The sequence below is a fragment of the Mandrillus leucophaeus genome, unplaced genomic scaffold (assembly GCF_000951045.1).
Source record: "Mandrillus leucophaeus isolate KB7577 unplaced genomic scaffold, Mleu.le_1.0 Scaffold110, whole genome shotgun sequence".
Lineage (NCBI taxonomy): Eukaryota > Metazoa > Chordata > Mammalia > Primates > Cercopithecidae > Mandrillus > Mandrillus leucophaeus.
Genome location: NW_012099210.1, coordinates 2,996,553 through 3,015,622, shown reverse-complemented (window position 1 = coordinate 3,015,622; position 19,070 = coordinate 2,996,553). Strand labels below are relative to the sequence as shown.

Below are 19,070 nucleotides of genomic sequence, written 5' to 3'. Positions count from 1 at the left end.
TTGGAAGTAAATCACAGTTTAGATTTTCATTTTTGCTTTTTGCAAATGATTTTGAAATTTGATTATCCCGTTCAGAAGCAGTTGGTCCCTTCACATTGTTCATTCTTTGTCTGGCTGCTGCTGGTACTAGGAAAATGGTGGCAATGTTGAAGTTAAATAACTTCACAGTCTTCCTAAGATTATCTTCCCTTTTTCAGTTAGTTTAAAGCCCTGCTAAAATAGAATTCTTTATGATTTCAAAAAGGTCATACAGTTTTGACAAATAGTATTCTTACTACCACTTAAGAAAAGAACTGTTTTTTTTTTTTTTTTTTAATGAAAAGATTTGATTCCCCACTGCCATTCAGATTTTTTATTTGTTACACTTGATCGGGTCATCTGCAGATGCCCATCAGGTTTCAATTGATATTACTAAAAATTCTAAAAATGTTTTAGGGCTGACAGCAGCATAAAAGGCCTTTTTGTGGTTCAAATCTTTTTTTCAATGAATATTTTTAAGTCATTGAGAAATCAGCCTCTTCAAATAATATATTCTTTAAAACATGAAGAATCTTTGAATAGATTGAATGTTTGTGCTTTAACAGTTTATTACTTATTTAATATACCACTTAGGAGAATGTTTGAGAAAGTTCTGTCCCTTTGACCTTCAGTGCTCTCACCAGGCAAAACCTGAGCATGCTTTTTATAAAGTAACTATTTTATTGAGATACATTTCACATACCATAAAATCCATACTTTTGAAGTGTACAATTCAGTGTTCTTAAGTATATTCAGAGTTGTGCAACCATCACCACTACTTAATTTTGAAACATCATTCCAAAAAAAAAAAACCCTCTAGCCTCCCCCTTTTTTCCTTTTCCCTATCCTCAGAGAACCACACTATTCTGTCTGTATCTATGGATTTGCCTATTTTCAACATTTCTAATAAATGATATCATTACAATTTGTGGTCTTTTGTGTCTGGCATTTTTCACTTTGCATGAAATTTTCCAGGTTCCTCCGTGTTGTGGCATGTATTGGTACTTCATCTTTTTTATTTCCAAATAATATTCCATCATGTAGATATGCCACATTTTGTTTATTATTCATCAGTTGTACATTTGGGTTGTTTTCAGTTTTTGGCTATTATGAATAGTGCTGCTGGGTATTGAATTTTAAGAGGGGAAGAATATCAAGAGCTTCGCTCTAGACATTCTTAAGTTGGAGGCGGCAGGAGCAAAGGGAGATTTCCCTTGGCCTGTCCACCCGTCCTCCCACTATCTCATGTGGGCTTGCCTCCTTTCCTTTCTCCTTTGCTTCCTGTTTTAGTAAATGCTTGTTTATTGGTGAGTTAGTTGGCTGTAATGATTTAGTTTTAATTTTTTAGTGTATTTGGTCACTAGTGGCTCTCTTAATAGTCAAATATTCTAAAGCTCCCTAACTTCATTTCTAATTCAGACTAAATGAAGACTAAACTGTTGAATATTTCAGTATAATTACCAGAAACCCTTGGGATCTTTATGGTGAATAGTTATTAAATTGGTGCTCTTATGAGCAAATTTAGTAACATTGCATTTTCGTGATGCAACTCCTGTTGTAAACACAGTAAAGAGTTCCACATCTGAAAGCTACCAAATGAGTCAAAGCTGACCTGCAGCTCTGCAGAAGTTGTTTATCTGGAGCAGTTTGCTCAACACAGTTCTTCCAGAAGGCATTTTTAATTATGATATCTCATTGCCATTCCAGTCACAAGCCAATTTCAACTGGGACATACAAATCCAGGTGACAAGTATCTCTACACATGTGAATTAAACTAGTATAACTAAGTCTTGCCTAGGACATGTGACCCCAAGGTATTTCAGCCAGTATTGCAGTAAGCTAACATATTTTAAGCTAAAAATGTCACCATGTAGATTTTTAAACAAGATACCTTTCATGAGTAATAGAATCTTTTTTGAACCTAGAATGTTGTACTACACAACGTTTTAATCACAGCAAATAAGTATTCCAAAATAAATTACTGTCTCTTAGACTGAGCATTTTAAATGTCAAATAGATAAGATGGTTAGGAAGAACCACAAAAAAGATCAGGTTAATAGGATAAATGTTTCAGATTATTTTAACACTATTTTAATGTATGTGGTTAAAATGGAGGCACCTCAGCTGTATTAATTTTTCTAGTACTCTCAAAAATTCAGAGGCCCATACATCTAAAATATGTATATCGTGCTTTTATTTAATTATCTTTTAAAGAACAATTTTAGTTAAAACAGTATTTCATTTTCTGTAAATTTTCATAGTTCACTTTCTATAATTATATTACTAAGTTATTTAGCAGTATTGAATTATTGGATCAAAATAAGAATTATAATATTAGCCCTTACTCTTCATCATTAGTTTTTGAAATTACGTGTACATATTGATAAAGTACTTTAATCAGTTATACAGGATATTTCAAGATGCTTGAACAAATTTGCTTTCACTGCTTTATAGGAATTAGTAATTACATTTACCATCTCGTAAAAGCAACAATGCTCTTAAATCCTGTATTTTCTTATTACTATTATTATTTTCCCTTTATCTGTGTTTTTAAATCTTTGTTTTGAGAAATGTTAAAAATTGTAAGTGCAGAGAATAGAATGAAAATGTAAGTACTCACATCCCGTAATTAAAAATTATTAAAAATTCATTTTTTATAAAAAATATTAAACATAAAATTCAAGTCCCCTTTGCCACATTTTCTCTTCCCCATAGCTAACCACTAGTGTGTAGTGTTTCAAATTACTTTGTATACTTTTATGTCAATACATATACAGTACTTACATATTATATACATATATATTAACACTTGTGTAACCAATATTTTGTGTTGCTTTTTTTTTTTTAACATCAAAGATGGTAGGTGTGGTTTATGTGTCATTGTGCACCTTGATTTTTTCCATTTGAGATCCAGCCACATTTATGTGTGTAAATCTAGTTCATTCTTTTAACTGCTCTTGTATATTTATATCATAGACATTAAACTGTTTAGCCATTCCATTGTTGAATTTTTACAATACTGTAAGTGAACATTTTTGAACATATATCCTGGTTCACATGTGTAAGATTATGGAAAATATATAATGAGAAGTAGACTATTTGGATCATAATGAATGTACATTTTTAATTTTTCTAGATCTTGCTGGTTTGAAGCAGCTTTCTGAAGTAGCTCAACAGTTGCACCCCCTTGAGCAGTGTAAAAAAGTTCCAGGTTCATTTTCTCTTGCTTGCTTTCTTTCCTTCTTTCTTTCTGCCAATGTTTAATATTGAACTGTCTAATTTTTGCCAAACTAACGTTATCTCATTTAACTTTGCATTTTCTCAATTGCTGTTGGTGTTGAATATCTTTTCATATGTTACGGTCCATTTGAGTGTCCTCCGCTGTTCATGTTTGCTCATTTTTCTAATGAGTAATTTGGCTTGTTGTTTTTGGTTCTATCATTAGTTTTTTAAAGCTAAAATAACTCTGGGATATATTTCTTAAAATAGTACAGATCCTAGTACATTGTAGAACAAAGTACACCATATTGATCTATTTATAGAATATGAACATTTTAGTACAATGACACATATGTAGAAGAAATAACCCTCTATATATAATATAATAATAAATCTCAAATTATCCAAACCTGCCACTTAGGGCAGGTGAAAGCCCAAACAGATTATACTGACGTTACTCTCAGTTTCTATCTCCACGTTTTCTTTAGTGACTCTGCATTTGTTTTTTTCTGCAAGTATTTATGACGTCTTTTCTAAATTCATTCACCAAATACTTAGCTGTTGCTGTTTTCTAGAGCTACAAAGATACAAGCTTAGAAATTTGCCTTCTATCAGCAAGGGACCATTGTGCGTAACTAAACCAGATGATAAAGTGTCTTTCTGGCAGCATAAAATGTATGCCTGTATTTTATTATTTTTAATTTTGTGAAGAATGCTGTTGATGAGGTTGCACTGGCTCTCCTAGCTCTATCCCAGGATGCCTTACCTTGGTATCTTTGATCATCATACCCTTCGGTAAAATCCCTTTTTATAATTATAGTATAGGAAAGAGAACAGCAGCCGTTCAACACCTATTACGTAATTTGCAGTTTGATAGTAAATGTTTTGTGCATGTTATCCTCTTACTCTTCAGTAGGGTTTCATTTTTGGTCTTGGCGGTGGTGGTGTGTTTTGCTTTGATTTGGTTTTATTTATTGTACACCTGAATCTAACATGAGGATGACATTTTCCCCTAAAGACAGTGTTTTTCTCTTGCTTTTCCATTGGAGTCTCAAGTGGCTGGGAAGACTTCAGTACTTCATTTACCTCCTTCTTGCCACTGCACCCCTCCAAACACATGCTACCTAGGTAAAAGTTGTGTTTGCTGTACAGAGGCATCTGCGAGAGTCCTCGTCTACAGCTCCACCTCCACTACCACTATTTTGTCCCTCCTATCTGGAAACTCTGAAGTGCTTGATATTTCTATTCCTGGTCATTCACAAACAGGTTACAAGAGGTCATATAAATGTTCATTCAACAACTCTAGGAAACAACCTTTAAAAATATATTGCCTATTGCCACTAATGTACTTAGCGCAGTTAATTATTTTAGGGGGAAATTTTTTGTAATTCCTTCATCTAATCACTTTAATATTCATGATGAAATAAAAGAAGGCGGGTGGTAAACTCTCATTCTCGTTACCATTTGGCAGGTTAAGGACATAGAGCAACAAGAGCAATATGTGTGATGTATCTTTAACCCTTCAGAGAACTACCCTACACAGCTCTAATCCAGTGATGTATGGGAAAGAAAACTGAAAATGTGATTATCTACCTAAAAGTGAGGGCCCTCCATTAGTGCATTTTCAGCAGTTAATCAGCTTGTCATAAAAATGTACATGGCATGTCTGCCTAGGGATGGGAGTGGGGGACAAACATGACAAGTTTACCAGACTTTATATTGTCTGAATTGTTATTATAGTTATCTTCCCTGAGGCTTCACAATCTATTTAATAACAAATCAATCTAATCTGTTTTTGCATAGATTTTTCTATGCTGCTGTTGTGTTACTCCACAATTAAATAGGAGAAAAGCACTCTAAAACTGAAGCAGGAAAAAGTGTGTAGACTACAGATTTTCACAGCTAAAAAAACTTCCATTAAATACCTACACATTTTAACCACTGTCAAATGTTTGGTTTGCATTAGTAGACTGCATATAATCCAAAGAGGAATGTCTTGAGAGTGTGTGTGTGTGTGTGTGTGTGTGTGTGTGTTGTGTATTTCTTCTAGACTTTTTTTTGGTGGGGGAGAAAAAGAATAGCCAGTTATTTTAGGATCCTATGATGCATAGTCTTTGCTTCAGTCCAAGTCAATTAAAGATTGATCTACTTCCCAGATTGAGTTATATTATCAATAAGAGAGCTATTTCAGCCACAGAGAAAATTCAAGTAAAATTATCAACCATAATGTAAGAATTAATATTTACAGAGCACAAAATGCGGAATTATATCTATTTTCTGAACAACATTAGCAAAATACTTTTCAGTAAAGACATTTATAAGTGACAACTGAAATAGTATTATATTTCTTATGAACATAAAACAAAGGGAGAAATTATATTATTGTATGAAGTAGTTTAAGCAGAAGTCTAGAAGTTAACTCGGTTGAACTTAGCAACCACTAACAAAATAGTTACCAACCAGTGACCACCAATGGCTACTAAAATCATCAGCTGGAAAGGTAGTGGGAAATTTTACAGTGAATGGATTGGGCTGACAGGACATGAACGCACTGATCTATCTTATGTTAATATCGCAAAAAGGGAGACAACCAGAAATCTTAGTCACCTGATATGATGCAATGAGAAGTATGTAATGTCACCCATGACATGTTCTTGCCCTAAAATTATTTAAGCATCTAGATATTAATACCAGTTTATGGGGAATACAGGAGACAGAGGAACATGTCAGTTGATACTGTGCTGAATGAATGTATATTCATTAGAACCAGGCTAAAATTCTACAGAGCAAATGAAATTATTTCAAATAGGAAAAAGAAGAGAGGGGGAGGTAAAACTATATATCAAAAGATTTTTAGAGACGTAGCAACCAAATGTAACATATGGACCTTGTTTTGGTCCTGATTTAAACCACCCAACTGTTTTTAAATTGAAACAGGGAATATGAATACTGACTAGATACTTGATGCTAAGAATTTTACTGTTAATTTTTGGTGTGATAATATTATTGTGGTTATGTTCTTTTTTAAAGTATCTATATTTCAAGATACATTTAAAGTATTACTGAAGTAATAAGATGTCTTGAGTTTGCTTCAAAACAATCCAGTAATGTAGAGAATATAATGTAGAATAAAGATGTCAATGAAATAAGTTTGACCACATGTTCACTTTCTTGTTGAAGCTGGATAATAAATACAGAGTGTTTGTTATACTGTTTTTTACTGTATATATTTTAAATGTTGCATAACAGTTTTTAAAATGTTAGGTGATTCAGATCTTAATTTTCTGACTAAAATTGCATTTTAAAAATTAACCATAATTTCAATGTTTATAAAATTAGTATGGTTATATGTCTTACAATCTGAGTGATAAACTTTTTGAATATTTAAATAAACACCATTTATTAGCTCTAACTTTTACAATGTAGACATTATAAATTTACATAATATGCTCCACATACCATGTAATACCATTCCTATCAATGATGTTCACTCATGGCAATGAATGGGACAGGGAGAAAAAAGAGGGAAAGAAAGATAAAGTTAGTCAACCTCTCCTCTGGTATGTTGTAAATTGGCATTTCTTTTTGGATTCATGTTTCTCAAAAGAAGCCTCGACATTAAAGCTAGAAATTTAAGGCAGTCTTGACCAACCACTTACCTTTTCTGTTTGCCTTGAAGGTTACTTGTTCAACTCCTGATCAGTGTTTATGGATCCGCACTGTTTATCAAGAATGCTGTTTTAAGAGACTTTACCTTGTCCCTCCATTGTCATTATCATCATTCCTCCTTATTCATCCTGTTAGGCTTTTTTCTGCTTCATTCCCCTACAGCAGTAGTTAGGAACATGTGGGTGATAAATAGAGAAGAGTAGGAAACCAGAGTGGTGGGTAAGGGGATGTGGGACAAATTAGGGATCCATGAGAGTTTTCAGAGGTATTTAAACCTTTCTAGAACCACTTTTCTAGGATCCAGATGTCTTACTACATAGAAACATAGTATCTACTATGTAGAATATTGTCTGTTTCCTTATGGGCCCACTCTTCTTCCAGGTTAGTTATTAATAATCCTGGGTCTGTGGACTGTCCCACATGTGAATTCATTCCTCTTTCTGCACTAAAACAGCTATTCATGTTGCTTGTCCATGAATCAAGAGCTGAAAATGCTGTCACAGAGAGAAACCTTTCTTTGTCAAAAAGCAAAGCAGAAATTTAACAAGTATATTATGCTTTCTCTTTTCACACTTATGATTAATTTTTTGGCAATTTAAGGAACTTTACTGTTTATAAAAATTAAAAATCTTTACTCCAGATAATCAGTAGATAGAAAGTGAGTATCATTCTTTAGACACACACCAGATTTGATAGTACCTTTACATGAGTAGCAAAGAACTCTCTGTGTAAGTGATTGGAGGTATAAGTGTTTAATTACAAATTTCGGCTTAAAATTCCTTTTAAGTAAATTTTTACATAGGCTTTTCAAAGCACCTAAAATATGAAATAATGTACAAAATTAAATTGTATGCATCAAATAAAACTATTTGTAATTATGAATTTCAAGGGTTTTGTATCCCAGCTTGTCTCTTACTACAGACTGCCACAGCTTAGTCCCATGTTAATGCTGTGCCCAGTCTCACGTAGAACAAATAGAAAAATAGGGCCCTTTTCTTGCTCCTTACCAGCATCTGCTTTATTTACAAGTATAAGATGTAGATACTTTTATGCAATTCTAGCAGAAAATAGTATGTTTATATGCCCTTTCTTCTTTATTTTAAATTTTTTAAAATTTCCTTTCTATTTCTTCAACTTTGGAAGGTTTTAGAAGAATAGAAATGAGGGAGGCCACAGCATTTTGTAGACCATGGACACAGTTCCCAGTAGCCCATCTGGGTCAAGGCCAACCCTTTGCCCAAATAGGATCCTGGGTTTGTGGCAGGATACTTAGGAAGAGAGTCTGTTGTTGCGTTTAGCCATTTTACTCTTTTCATCTCAGTTGCTTTCATTCTTTCAAATGTCATTTGAAATATTAGAAAACCTTCCTATTCTGATTTCTACTTTGACTAGTTGGAACACCTGTTGTGGGATGGGCATAAACAGAAGTCATGTTTCCTGTATAATTTATAGGGATACTAGAGGGGACTGTTTGTCTCATTTTTTGTCTAGTACTACATCCTTTTTGATCTTCCCTTTCCCATATGGTCTTCTGAATCTTTTATTCATAGATTCAAAGCACTAACACAAAATGCTTTTGTCAAAGAATATTTAACACCTTCTGAAATTTGTTCACCTCTAGTCCCTATGAAGGTTACTTGAATTGTATTTCCTGTTCCTTTCATGTTTTTGCTCTGCATCAAATAAGCAATTTTCCCTTCAGGAGGCTGGTCATGATATTATTTATTTAAATCTTACCTTTCCCTGGAATGCATTTTAGACAGCTGTTATAGGGGTCCAAAAATATATAGTAGAGTAGCACAAAGGAAAAGTAGAACGAAGAACTGAGAAAACAAGTACGAAAACAAAATAGGACCATGAATAAGACCAAACATGTTCACCACAGTATCTGGGCATGTATTTTACTCAAACTTGCTAGCATCCAATGTAAACCAAGACTGGACTTTTGTTCCACATTTTGCTGTCCCTGTTGCTCATGATTTTTTAAAGACTAAAATTGTAAAAGCATATTCTGAGCATAACCAAGTTTTTCAGGTAAAGTGTCACTGAGGGAGATATGAGTCTGACTCTAGGCCCTTGAGCTTTCCTGTCTTCCATGAGGCATCAGGTCTGCCTTCCTGTAGCCATCTCGTTTGTTCATTCTGTTGGTCACAGCAGTGATTGGGTTTGGAGTGGAGATGGACTGATGCAGAGCCTCGCTAGTGGAAGGCAGCTCAAGCCTCATGTCCTGTGGATGGTGGATCAGGAACAGCTGTAGCCTACATGAAGGGTGTTGTTTTTAATTCAAGTGCTCTTGCTTTTCTGTAACCTCAATATCGCCCTCGGATCATATAAATAATTATGAAAAGAAGTCCTTTGCCCTGTCTCATTTGTTATGCCTTGCTTAGTTCAAACTATAGGCATGTACCATTTTCAGGGGCAAGGTCATAACACATAAAAGTAACTAAACTACAGTTAGGGACCTGTTGTCACATTTTCACTTTTCCTGGCTGCTGAGATATTGGGAATAGCCTTAGGAAGAGAGGGGACTAACAGCCATTCTGATGAAAAGCCAGGAAGAATTAATTAGTGGCCCCTTCTTGGGAAGAAAGAAATCAGTCTCCGTCCAACAGAGAATTGCCCAGGATCTGACAGTATGGTAAAGAGAGACTCGGTCAGTGAAAAACCAGGAATTTGGAGGAAGAGGTTTTGTTTTGTTTTTGTTTTCATTGAGATTGATTGTGAATAGACACTAAGTAAATTTGGAAGGGGTTTCAAAAATATAGTTAAATACTAAGGGGGATTGCTTTCAGAGTATTTTTGCTAAGAAATCATCACTGCCTGGATTCGTGATTTTTCAAACTAGGGTCCTGAGAGCCCCTCCGAGGTGGTAGTGAATGTGGTGGTGGAGATATTTGTTTGCCTTCCATCTCCCCCGTCCTTGAGCTGGGCAAAGCATTTCACCTTCACTGTCTTCACGTGTTGACCTTCCTGTCTTCACCTTACTGAACTAGCTTAGTGCAATGATGAAGAGCTATCCAAACTTGTTTTGGGAAGAATAATCATGATAATTTTGTGTAACTGCTCTATTTGTTCTGATGTTAAGACGAGCATAAGTCTCTAGTGTAAAGAATTTATTTCCTGGGCAATCCTTATCTAACTAAAAGCAACAGCTAAAGACCCTGTTTCCCAAACAGGAAAAACAAAACTGGTTGTAACCTGGCAGTTACCTATTAGTAGGTGCTGTGAGTTTTCAGAACATCAGAAGACAGGTTATAGCATTAGAGAACCCTTTATTCCATCTTAGTCTTCTAGATCCTACTTCTCACCTTGCTAATTATAAGTATAAAATGAGCTCATGGACATTCTTGTTGAGGGTCGGAGTAAGGAGAAATCAGACCTGCCCACAGGTGAATGCCTGGTCCTAATAAGACCAGGGACTTCCACAGGAACTACATTCAGAAAGCAGCATTCTCAGCATAAATTCATGAGCACTCAAGAAAGCTAAAGCACAGAATGCGTTTAACCTAGCTAAGGACTCACAAGAAACTAATGGAATATTTTACAAATGCGTTAAGAGAAAGACCGAGCAAAGATTTAAATGTACTAATTAAAACAGAAGCCAAAGCAATGTTAGATAGAAATAAAAATCTTAAAGTATGCTGTGTCTCCTCATCATAATTGAAGATTGCATTTAATTATAATTAATGACAATATAGAAATTTAAGTGTTTGACAGAATGTGTTACTTCGTTAAGGTAGTTTGTTTAAAATTTATCCTGTGATATTCTTAAGTAGAGACAAACTTGAGAATCATTAGTAGTTATTTTGCCATATTCCCTTGGGGAGGGGGAAAAAAATCCCAGATGCGTAATGGGAAATACAGAGTAACAGGGAGCTATGGAGCCCAGTTCACGTTAACTAGGAAGATTTTGGAGTAATTCATTAAAAAGCAATTTGTAATGCCTAGAGGATAACAAGGTGTTAAGTAATTACAATGGTAATTCATTGCCAAAAAATAAAAACACAAAATGAATTTCCCTTTTTTTTTTTTTAGCTTAGAAATAGACCTTGGAATTGACTAAAAAGTAGACTTAGCTAGAACTCACAATAGATTTAGAATCCGGAAAGCCTATACGTTTGTTAATGGAGTAACTTTGATTAGTGGAGAAATAAAGCCCACCAATGGCACAAGAAAAGATGAAACATAAGTTATAAAATGAGCAAATCACAAATTTAAAGTAAGACAATAACGAATTGGTGGAGAAAGAGAGAAACGCATTTTGGAACTTATGTCCTGAAGCTACTGAGATTTCATCCGTAAATGTGGGAGTTTTTAAACTCTAATTCAAGAATTAATATTTACAGAAATACAGACTTCTGGAACTTAGAATCAGAGCTCAAAACAGTAAAACTGAGAGGAAACTGAGGAGTGAAACATCAAGGAAAGGCCAAAAATGTACAAATGTATTTTTTAAAATTTTTCATAGTAAAGATTAATACACATCTGATTCATGTATTAATTACCTCTATTTAATAGAAGAACACTTAAGAATAATTTAGAGAATATTGTGTACCAGGCACAGTGGCTCATGCCTGTAATCCCAGCCTGGGCAATGAAATGAGACCCTGTCTCTAAAAAAAAAAAAGAAAAGAATATTGTAATATTGTAAAAAACTATGGTGTGATAGTGAAAGTAGATCATGTAATGCTACTCATTTGAGATGGTTTAAATAGCCATTAAATTGATCATCTGTCATGACAGAGGGGAGAAATGTCAGATTTCTTACACATGTAGCATATTGTTTTGGTGGTCTCCCAAACTGTCTTATTCCCAACCGCTTACAGTTTGTGAGCTGTGGAAATCGAGGTACAGTCTAGACTATGGGGTATAGTTCATATTGTTCCATACCTGTCTCACTGGAGACTTCATGTTCAAATTCCTACCTGGGTGCTCCCAGTACCAGTTGACCTTCTTTTCATAGATGAGTATAAGGAGAGTTAGGTCTTGGTTTTTGTTTTTAAAAGTTGCTTCACACTTGTTTGTGATAGATATGTTAATGTCTTTAGTCTGGATAGTGCTGGACCCTGTGACATTGACATCAGAGTCCTCTCTTGTAGGATGCTCTTCTCACCATGTATTCCCGGCTTCTAACAATGGCTGGCACTCAATAAATGGTCAACGGATATTTGTTGAATGAATCCATGTGATGTATGCATATATGCAATAAACATCTTTTCTGTGAGATACAAAGAGCCCAAATCGGGAGGAAGTGGTCTCTTCTGCAGAATGATTGAAACAGTTTCTAAAATTATGTAGCATTAGTCTTTAAAACAGCAACCCAAAAAGTTAAGATCAGCTATGATCTATTTAAGCATCCTACTCAACACCAGTTCCTGGTTAGATGCAAGTAGAATTAATATACTGTATTTACTCTCAAGAAGGCTGCAGTCTGGTAGTAGAAACAGGTAGGTAAACAAATACTATGGTTACATTGTGAAAAGTGCAAAAATACAGATAAATTATTGAGTACATTCACAACAAAAAGGAGGAGGTGACCAACTCTCCTCAGGTAATTCTTGAAGGATGATGGGTGGTCACCAGAGAGAAGGCTGTAGATGGTACATAGTCCAGACAGTGGTACACACCCATGCTCCATTCATAAATAAAACAATTTCTAGGATAATTTGAGTTATCCCTTCTAATTCTGAGTCAAATTTAATTTGTTATTGACTGTAGTTTATTTTTTCAGCTATTAATGATTTATATTGATATATAAATATACATGTATGTGTAAAATCTCTTGACACAATTATTTTTGTTTTTTTTTTTTTTTTTTTTGAAACAGGGTCTCTGTTGCCCAGGCTGGAGTGCAGTGGCACAATCACAGCTCACTGAAGCCTTGCTTGCCTTGAGCCTTGCTGTCAGGCTCAAGCAATCTTCCCACCTCAGCCTCCCAAGTAGCTGAGACTACAGGCGCATGTCACCATGCCCGGCTATTTTTTTTTAAACTTTTTTGTAGAGATAGGGTCTCACTTTGTTGCCCCAGCTGGTCTCAAACATCTGGGGTAAGCAGTCCTCCCACCTTAGCCTCCCAGAGTGGTGGGATTATAGGTGTGAGCTACCGTGCCCAGCCTGATTTTTTTTAAATAAAGCAGTAAATTTTGCAATTTGACCATATTCTAATTTCAGGCTAAGAACTGGTTCTTTTTCAGAAAGGAGTAACCCTTGGATCTTGTCCTAATTCAATAGGTCTTGCTAAGAGACTAGTAACAGTAGCTTGTGTATACTTGTGATAAAATGAGCCCTACCTAGACCTGAAAGAAGGTGAGGGAAGTGGCATGGCAGAATTACCACGTGGCTCCATCCAGTTCTCTACTGTCCCTTCTCCTAGCGTTTACCTACTGGTATCCACTAAAGCAGGCTTGCTCACATCAGACAGAAGAATTAAGTAAAACATTTTTTTTAATATTCCTGTTATTATAGAAGGTGATACAAAGTGAAGGTAAACTTTAGAGCATTCTGTTTCATGGATATATAAACAAGTTATATGGCACCTGCATGTGCCATTCTAGAATCTGAGTAATTCTGAAAGAGTTTTCAGGCTGTATTCCTGCATGTTCTGCCCTAAAAATAGCAGTGAAAGTGTGAAACAGTATGGTGTGTGAGGCAACTGCAAGCAGTTAGAAGTGCTTCGAATGTAGGTTTGTGTGGGAAAGGGCACACTAGAAGGAGCCAGGTGGTGCAGGGCCTTCTGTGCCATCTGAGATGTTTGCATTTTATCCTCTATGGATCTGCTGTGCATTAGCAGAAGAATGACATCAGAGGTGAGTGTTTGAAAAAAATCACAGTAGTAGCAGCGTAGAAGAGAGCCTGCCAGGATGAGAAGTAAGACCAGTCAGGAGAGAGACTGAAGGACCCAGCCAAAAGAGGATAAAGACCAGAACTATGTCAGTGGTAGTAGAGATTAATTCAAAATGAGTAATGGCCATGTGTCAGATACTGCCTTAGGCTCTGGCCATTGTCTGTAAACAAGGCCAACTCCCATACCCTCATGGAGCTTACACACTAGTGGGAAGAACAAACAGTAAAATTACTCCCTGCTCTTCAGTTTGAGTGACTAGGTGGGAATCACTAAGCAGGAGTCAGTTTAGAGGAAAATAATTTCAATACGTTGAATCTGATCTGTGTTATATATCCAGTATGCAGTTGGAAATAGTCTGCAGTTATGAGTCTTGGGCCCTTTTCAGAGGGCTAGTTTGTCTTTGTTAGTTTTAGGATAACATCAGTCAGGATTTTTGGTTGCAAACAATAGAATCTTCTCTGGCTTATATAAGCAGAAAAGGAACTTTTTAAGAGCTATTGGGTGTCAACTCATGGAGTCTCTAGGAAGGCCAGGGAGCCGGAATCTGAATCTGGGTTTCCAGGAGCAGTACCTACTGCCACCACTGTATCCACCACAAATGCTCAGGACCACTCTATCTCCACATGTGGCTTCTTGTGGACTCTCACTTACTGGCCTGCCTCTGGCTGCAGGGGATTATGAGCAGGTAATTTTCTGAGTCCTAATATGGAAAACAGCAAAATAAGGAGAGTTTTCAAAGTTGATATTGCACAGCCATTAATGTCCAACAAAGATATTTTGCCTCCATTTGCATCTGAATGAAAAAAATTAATTTCAGGAGTGTGTAGAATTTTATAGTGATCTACAACATATTTTCATGTAATATGATGAGGGCACATTGTCTTCCTATAAACAAAACTGATTTTTTGCATTAAAATGAATTGTTAATTTGGTAATAAATTTGCTTTTGATTGATGTTCACCATCTGACCGGACAGCCCCAAGGTTATTAGTGGATTTCATTCTAAATGATTATTATTAAGTTATTAACATATTACATTATGAATATATCTTCCCATTGAAACAAAGTTATCATGGGTGACTCAGTTCCTGTATGTATTTTAAAATGTGTTTCACATTCCAGTGGAAGCTCCTAGAACGCAAGCTGCTTGGCATCTTCAGAAGAGAAGTGGAAGGGAACCGGGATGGAGTCATTTGTGGGCACAGTGCCTGCAGACACATTGTAGGCATTCAGTAAAAGTTGGGGAAGTGTTTCTAGGAATAGATGGTTAGAGGGAGAGAAGGAGGAAATAAGCCTATATTTCTAACGTGAAGCTGCCTGTGATTGTTCTAATAAACATGGGTTTATTAGAACAATTGCATTTGGTGGTTTAAAACAGCCTTTCAAAATTCCATGTGTTTTGTTGTCCTATCCCTGAGTCCCAAAGTAGTGAACAATTTGAGAATCATTTGAAGTAATTCAGAAAGAAAATAGGCTGTTATGAATAACATGTAATGACCAGTTATTTCTCAGAATTATAGAAGTTAGTGTGAAATTAGTTGGGTTGAATACATGATCTTCAAAATATACCATGGAACTTTTTATTTTTAATTTTCTTTATTAGCTTGTTTTCTAATGATTTATATATTCTACCTTAAATAGAGAAGGGAATATTCATGTTAACCGAGGCTTCCCATTGCCTTCACCTAGGAATACCTATTATATTTTGGTAACCAAAGGTTCTTTCAGCAGCAGAAATGCTGTTTACTTGATTGCTACACAACGAGGCTACTGGAACTTCCTACCTAGACTCAGGGAGAATAAGTTGACTTGCTTATACTAGGTAATACCTGGTAATTTATATAATCCTGACCTTTTAAAACAATAAAGAACTTGATTTTTTCACAATTTAATTAAGCATCTGCTGTGTGCTGGGCAAATGCTAGGCACTTGGTATAAAGAGATGAGCAAAACAGCCACAGCCCTTGCTCCATTTGAGCAATTATCTGAAATTATATTCTATGACTTACAATTTTGAGGATAAAAAGTCTTATATTTCATTAAAGTTTATATAAGTTTCAAACTCAGAAGATAAAACTTCCTTAATATTCCCAAGAAACTTGAGGTATACTAGACATTTCTGGATGGCAGTTTCATTTACCATGTGTTTTAATGTTGACATAAAATATGATGCTTTTGAGGAAACACAGTTGGGTAATGTCAATCTCAGTGCTTAGAAAACTAGTTTAGATAATACAATTAAATAACAAAAACAGATTGAGAAGAAATTGAAATTCAGTGTGCAAAACCACTTTTGGAGTCTTAAGACAGTGATGGCCTACCCTTAGGAGCAAGACAAATGTCTCATTACTGATATTTGACCAAGTTTTCACTTTTTCCTATCAGTCTACTTTGAAATCAGCTAAGGGTATTTCAGATAAAGGAATATCACAGAGCCCTGGAGGAGATTAGCATTAACTGGTTGACTCCACTTGCTGGGAACATGTCCCCCTGCTTGCAGCTCATTCAAGGTCCTGGAATGTGAACTGTTGCTCCTGTGATGGAAAAAAGGCAAATCACACACAAAATTGAAGTTCAGGGAGTTTCTATGGAATCTAGGGTTTTCAACCAGCAAGTTTCATAACCACATAATGACTTGGGGAAAGTATCAAGGGGGTAATAAGAACTTAAAATCTTAGAAATACAGCACTAAAAGGGCTGTTCTTCCCCTGCTCCACGTTCTTTGTTTTGCAAAATGTTTCCTTAAGCCCGGAGTCACACTCCTTTTTCTATAAATTTAATAAGCACTCAAAAAATACCATGAATATATGTCCTTTTTCTGGTTTTTTAAAAGGAAAAAAAGTACAAATGATTAAAAAGAAAAAAATATATAATGGCTGTACTCATGGATATAACTGCTAGCACATTGGTTTTTATTTTTCTAGACTTCTAGTCATATTGTCTATGTGTCTATATGTGTTTAATGCAAAAATGGGATCACAAGCTGTTCTGCCAGGTAGCACAGTGATACGGTACGCGAGTTTGGAATCTGACTGTCCTGGGTGTGATTCCAGCTCTTCGAATTACCAGCATATGTTTCTTTATCTGTAAGATAACAATGAGGATGTACCTGTTCACAAGATTGTGATAAATAATATGAAGGAGATCATATGTGAAATGCTTAATCTAGCATTTAATAAATGCTTAATAATCCATTATTTTGTTCCTGCATTCTGCCACACTGTCCCTATAACACCATGATTTCCTGTATTGATTGGGGCAAGAGGGGTGGCAACCGGGGAGGCACTGATATGTTTTTATGCACAAATTTTTTAAATGCACACTCTAATAACCAAGGAAAATACATAGCTGTCACTTTATCCTGGCTTATAGGACCTTATATTTTTGATGTAAAGTTCTGTGTTTTAAATTTTATAAGGCAACATTCAATTCAAAAGTGGCCTCGGTAAATTTTGTCTCTGTTATATGTTTTGTCTCTGTTCTAATTGCCACTTTTGAAAATAAGTAAAATAAACTGTTTAACAGCCTTTTTGGTTCCTTTTCATATATATGATACATATGTAGTTTTCATATTATCACAAAAAAACTGTAGTACATCATGTAAGTACTGTGAATATCATACAGTTGTGCTGTTTTGTCTTCAAGTAGAATTTTATGTCATTTTATAATTTGTCTTAATTTCCAAATAGAAACAATTTTTGTTCCAATTTTAAATACTATCTAAAAATTAGCTTAGATAAGTTTAAATTTTATTTAAGGTTTTTATGCTTTTGTATAATTTAATGTGGAAATTAAATGTTAATATGCAAAACAGGTCCCAAGCTAAATTTTGTGACAAAATAAATAAATGTTTCATTTTTTCCTTCTTTTTCTTTAGCTCAACTGAGAAGTCATTTCCTTGGAGAGCAACAGGTATGTTTTTTATTATATAAGAGTTATGTTTGATAAACACAAATTACATAGCCTACTCTCTTAATTTACTATTTCTTGGTGAAATAAGCCAAGCAAAGCCTTTAATAGTGACAATATTGAGCTATGTTGCTTTGGAATAGTAGTTCTTAATATGCTTAAGTTTTTAGTATAATTGAGTAAATTTGTATATGTCAACTGTAATGAAAAAGCATTGAACAGCAGTATTTTTAATATCAACCCCATATCTGAAAATTTCCTTTTCCATCTTAAGAAAACACAGGGCTGACCTCAAAAATAATTATTATATAATCGAGAAAGCTGCTAATTATACAAGTTGGGTCTTCACTGTGTTTATCATACTCAGAGAAAAGATGCTTGAAGTTTTCATTTTTTTAATGTATCCGCATGTTTCTAATAGTGTGGTAGCTTTTCATGTAGTCTATCTTTTCTTTTTAACCTAAATTCACCACATAAAAAGGATGAATTACATTAAGGAGACTGTCTGCCACTTACACAAATCGTTGATGTCTTCATACCCAGCCTTTACTCAGTAAATGTTTATTGAGCATTCACATCATATACCGGATGCTGTGCACATTGCTGGGCAGTGATGGGCATAACACACACTTGTCCCTGTCCCCTTCCCCCATGGAGCTTACATTGTAAATAGTAATGTGAACAATGTTGTAATGCTGGAATAGGCATTGATATGTAAATACTTTGGCCCTTTTCAAACAAGACTTGAATTGAGGAAGACTTAGATAACCAAATGCCCAGTATCTGAGTTTATCTAAACCTGGTGCCAGGATTCTGGTGTTCCTTATAGTGCATACAAGACACTTGGCTGTCATACAAAGAAGTTATTTCCCCCCCCAAAAAAGGTGTTAACTCAAACTGTTAATGAGGCAGACACATGTGAAAAGCTACCTAACAGTAAGACTTCTAAACAACAGTTTAATACAAGGCAAGACACACCTTGAAATAATATGTGGTTGACTGCCAAGTAAGTATTATGTGGGAAATATTGATGTAAGTGGACAAGCCACATCTGAGATGGCAGAGGAGATGGTCTTGCAACCTTGAGCTTGATGGACCACTCTGGAGAGGACATTGTCACTGGGCAAGAGAAGAGACAACACAAGTGTCAGGGGAAGGGAACATGTAAAACTGGTTTGGGAGGTGGTAAGATGTGCAAAGGCAGAGGGCTGAACTGGCTGAAATTACAGAGATCTGTAAGTTCCAGGGACTTGATACTCTCTCTGTGGGGAGACACTAAAAATCCTTGAGGCAAAATGTCATATTATTTAAACATTTCTCAGAAGAAACAGCAGAGCTGTGAACTGGGGGGAGGAAAAATTAGTGACAAGATAGACCAATTGAAAGCTTATTGCAGAATTTGGTGTGTGAG

At 35.4% G+C, this 19,070-nt stretch overlaps 1 protein-coding gene across 4 annotated transcripts in view; it reads left to right on the top strand.

Annotated features, from left to right (window-relative positions):
• The window catches only part of PKP4 (plakophilin 4), a 228,820-nt gene that overhangs the window by 131,484 nt on the left and 78,266 nt on the right, over nucleotides 1-19,070 (top strand). For all 4 annotated transcript variants that reach the window (XM_011991719.1, XM_011991737.1, XM_011991709.1 and 1 more), the window contains one exon: nucleotides 17,628-17,662. In XM_011991719.1, coding sequence (XP_011847109.1) covers nucleotides 17,628-17,662 — 35 coding nt within the window. The remainder of the gene's footprint in view (nucleotides 1-17,627; nucleotides 17,663-19,070) is intronic.